The sequence below is a fragment of the Mus caroli genome, chromosome 18 (assembly GCF_900094665.2).
Source record: "Mus caroli chromosome 18, CAROLI_EIJ_v1.1, whole genome shotgun sequence".
NCBI lineage: Eukaryota > Metazoa > Chordata > Mammalia > Rodentia > Muridae > Mus > Mus caroli.
This window is the reverse complement of record NC_034587.1, coordinates 73,808,178-73,812,660: the sequence shown is the minus strand read 5'-3', so window position 1 is coordinate 73,812,660 and position 4,483 is coordinate 73,808,178. Positions and strand designations below refer to the sequence as shown.

The following is a 4,483-nucleotide window of genomic DNA, read 5'->3' as shown; positions in this document are numbered from 1 at the left end:
CTCCCTCTTCTGAAACCCCACAGGGTGGTGCTCCCTCTTCTGAAACCCCACAGGGTGGTGCTCCCTCTTCTGAAACCCCACAGGGTGGTGCTCCCACCACCTTGTAGCTCACGAGGCTGTGTCCCCACAGGGATCTCAGTGTGGACGCTGGCTTGAGTCCTGCCCAGTTCCAGGTGCGGCCCATCCCTCAGCACTATCAGCATTACTTGGCAACTCCTCGAATGCACCACTTCCCGAGAAACTCCTCGTCCACACAGATGGTGAGTGACAGCCCTGAGGGGGCAGGGACTTCTTGCCAGTGGCAGAGCTGAGGCCCCCTGAGTCCTGGCTCCTAGGCAGACCAGCTGCTGCCACCCACCCTCAGTCCCAGTTCTTATTCCAGCTTGAGGGGATGAAACGGAGTGATGGCCCAAAGTAGAAGAGTCAAGTAGAAGAGGCACCATGGCAAGGCTGCAGCCGTGCCCAGTGCTGAAAGACTCTGTCCTGGGGCTGAGAAGATGGCTGTACAAGCGTTAAAAAACGTTTGCTGTACAAGCATTAGTCTGATCCATCCCAGCACACATACAAAGCCAGGCATGGTGGTGTATGCTTGTAAGACCAGAGCTGGAGACATGGAGGCATGCAGGTCCCTGGGGCTCACTGGTTAGCCAGCCTTGCCTTCTCAGTGAGTCCTGGAGCTAATGAGAGCCTCAGTCTCACAGAACAAGGAGGGTGGCTCCTGAGGAGCAACACTGGGAGCTGACCTTACACACACACACACACACACACACACACACTCCTAATAGTGCCACTCTCTATGGGCCAGGCATTCACACACATGAGTCCGTGGGGGGCATTCTTATTCAAACCACTACAATCTGTATTTTAAGACTAATATTTTGTTCACTGTGGATCTGTAAAGATTCTTTTAACTTAGAGACCATGTTTTACAGTACTATTTACCAGGTTGCTGACTTTCTTGTCCTTGGCACTGGTGGTGACCCTGAGCCATCCTCTTGCTCTTGGAGACTGTAGAGGAGGCTCCTGCCACCCAACTGCCAGGGACCGAGTCTTGGCTCTGTCACTTGCTTGCACGCCGTGAGCAGATTATTTATTTAATCCACTTGTGCCTTATTCACCCCATCAGTAAAATGGGTGTTATAATATTCCTGCAGCTTCCATCAGGTGAGGCAGGGGAGGAGCTCAGAACGGCGCCACCATGCAGCTGGTGCTCAGTCAGGGTCTGTGCCCCTGGGTCAGTGGCTAACCCTTCTGGAATGCACAACACGCACATATGCACAAACTTGGCTCTGCATGAATAGGGCAGAACACAAGAGCAGGAGGGACTGCCCTGCTGACTGCAGGGTGTGCTGGCTGGCTAGCGGATGTGGCAGGAGGAGTTGCCCATTGGGCCCAGGAGAAGCCTGGGATAGTCACTCTACCCAATCTGTTCTCTCCCTCTCAGGTTGTCCATGAAATTCGAAACTACCCTTACCCCCAGCTTCACTTCCTCGCCCTCCAGGGACTAAATCCTAGCCGGCACACCTCTGCTGTTCGGGAGAGCTATGAGGTATGTTGCCCTGAAGGGCACCGACTTCATTCCTTTACCAGACAAGTCTCCCTGCTGGGGCAGTGAGCCGGCTTCCTGCACAAAGGTTCCCGCCTGCTCATCATGTGTGTTTATCTATGTGTGCACTCACTGAGCACGCATATCTGTGTTTCCCTTTGACAGGAGCTGCTGCAGCTGGAGGACAGGCTGGGAAACGTGACCCGAGGCGCTGTACAAAACACCATTGAGAGGTTCACCTTCCCCCACAAGTATAAGAAGGTGAGGCTGTGCTGACTAGCTGCAATACAGTTAGGGGGTCAGAAGGGAGGTGTCCATTGTCTGCTTGAACCAGCCTGGCTGGGTACAGGGGACACAGTCGGAAGCCCAGGGGCCTTTGTTCTGGTTCCGTGTTCTACAGCAGAGCAGGCGCCTCAGGATTTTCTCATTGGCCCACATCAGATGCAGTCAGGAGGGAGGATGGGAGCCCTCTTGACCAGAACGGAACGAAGGTTGAATGTGCAGATATTGGCTGGAGTGCTCATGAATGTATTTGTGTAGGTGGACAGATACATCACTATTTGTATCAGTCCTGTGGGCAAAGGGGCTCCTGCACACCAGGCTGATGTTCACCTGAGAAAACAATTCTCGGTCCAATTACACAAAGACAAATGGGCAAAGAAGGCCTCTGAACTGCGTGGGACCGAGCTAGGGACATTTGAAAGTTACAGACCTAGGGGCCGTACCCACTGACCTTAGAAGTAGAATCTGTCTGGAGGGCCATTACCCAGAAACCCAAGCTTTTAAAGCATTATTTAGTTAAAACCAACGAAAACTTGGAAGACAGCAACACGTTCTTTAGTGGGTGAATAGGTAAACACTCACAGTGGATCGTTATTTTACAATGAAAAGAAATACGCTGTAAAAATCATGGTGGAAGCTAAATATACACTAACTAGTGAAAGAAGACAGGTCGAAGGCTGTAACTGTATATTCTGAACTATATGACATTCTGGAAAACAATACTACAGAAAGGGTTAAAATAAAAACATAAACAAAAGACTAGTGATGGCCATCATGGAAGGAAGGAAGGAAGGAAGGAAGAGGCAGGGTGCCAGGAAGTTTCCAGTGCAGAAAATGATCTTGTATGGCATCATGGCATAAACAGATGATACTAGGCATTTACCAAAAACACTCGGAGGGATCTCCTGTTTGTTAGCTTGCCCTTCGCTGTGACAAAATCCCAGAGAAAAGCAAGTTTAATGCCGGAAAAGTCTTAGTCAGGGTTTCTATTCCTGCACAAAACATCATGACCAAGAAGCAAGTTGGGGAGGAAAGGGTTTATTCAGCTTACACTTCCACACTGCTGTTCATCACCAAAGGAAATCAGGACAGGAACTCACACAGGGTAGGAACTTGGAGGCAGGAGCTGATGCAGAGGCCATGGGGGGGTGCTGCTTACTGGCTTGCTCCCCCTGGCTTGCTCAGCCTGCTTTCTTAGAGAACCCAAGACTACCAGCCCAGGGATGGCACCACCCACAAGGGGTCCTCCCACCCTTGATTGAGAAAATGCCCCACAGCTGGATCTTATGAAAACGTTTCCTCAAGGGAGGCTCCTACCTCTGATAGCTCCAGCTTGTGTCAAGTTGACACACGGAACCAGCCAGGACAGGTTCAGAGTTTCAGAAGCTTGTCCATAGATCCTTGTTCCTGTTTCTAGACCTGTGTCCTGTGTCCTGGTAGTTGGGAAGCAGAAAGTGCAGAGATGCTGGGAAAGGCACATTACCACCCCCCCAACCCCACCCCAGGGAGCATCCCCAGTGACCTGCCTCCTCAAACTAGGTCCAACTCCTGGTTCCTACCATCTAATAATGCTATCAAATTAGGAATGCATCCGTGGATTAATCAGCCAATAAGTCCCACACCACGAGGGGCCAGGACTGTGCACTATCAGTATTTTTTAAACACTTTAGACCCAGCAGGGTGGTGGCAGCACACGCCTTGATTCCCAGGACTCAGGAGGCAGAGGCAGGCAGATCTCTGTGAGATGCAGGTGAGTCTCCTCTACAGAGTGAGTCCCAGGGCTACGCAGAGAAACCTTGCTGCCAATTGTTTAAATTACGGCAACTGTGTTCCTACACTTCCTATATACCCACATATCTATCCCTTTCTCAAATCTCTACTAGAGTTAAAGACTAGTCATAGTCTCATCACTAAACTGAAACCATTTAATATTGAAGAAGGGGTTCTAGATTTAAAAGATGGTTTTTAAGATGGTATACAAATTAAAATAAAAGATGACTTAGGTACAAAATTATGAACCCACTGAGATAAAAATAGACAATAAAATACTCTTAAGTTGCAAGATACAATGTAGTAGACTTTAAAATACAATTCATACTTACTAATTTTCATTAATTATTAATCATTTATTATTTATTAATTAGGAGGCCACACCTCCTAATCCATCCCATACAATTCCAGCAAGTGTGGACCATATAAATATCCAGGCTTAGTCAGTGAGATAAAGGGCATGGATAAACACGGGATTAAAACGATGCAAGGGAGCATCAGGGGACTCAAGAGAGCATTGACGAGAAGGAACTGGAAGAATGTCAGGTAAGAAAACGTTCATAAGCTTTAGGACCCAAATCAAATGTCACAACTGTCTTAAAAATTTCAAGAGACTAAAGAAATATAAAAGAAAGGGTATATTTACTACTGATAAAACTAGAAAATATAGACATTAAAATTGAAGTATACAAAAGAAACAAGAAGTAGGAATGAAAGCAAAGTATAAAACTAAAAAATCAAGATTATCAGGCTGGGGGTGGTGGCTTGTGCCTTTAATCCCAGCGCTCGGGAGGCAGAGGCAGAGAGGCAGAGAGAGGCAGAGAGAGGCAGAGGCAGAGGCAGAGGCAGAGGGGCAGAGGCAGAGGGGCAGAAGCAGAGAGGCAG

The 4,483-nt window shown here is 48.5% G+C and overlaps 1 protein-coding gene across 2 annotated transcripts in view; it reads left to right on the top strand.

Moving 5' to 3' along the window:
• Positions 1 to 4,483, top strand: part of Rnf165 (ring finger protein 165) — a 109,758-nt gene that overhangs the window by 97,667 nt on the left and 7,608 nt on the right. For both annotated transcript variants that reach the window (XM_021150820.2, XM_029471788.1), the window contains 3 exons: positions 131 to 260; positions 1,445 to 1,549; positions 1,712 to 1,807. In XM_021150820.2, coding sequence (XP_021006479.1) covers positions 131 to 260; positions 1,445 to 1,549; positions 1,712 to 1,807 — 331 coding nt within the window. The remainder of the gene's footprint in view (positions 1 to 130; positions 261 to 1,444; positions 1,550 to 1,711; positions 1,808 to 4,483) is intronic.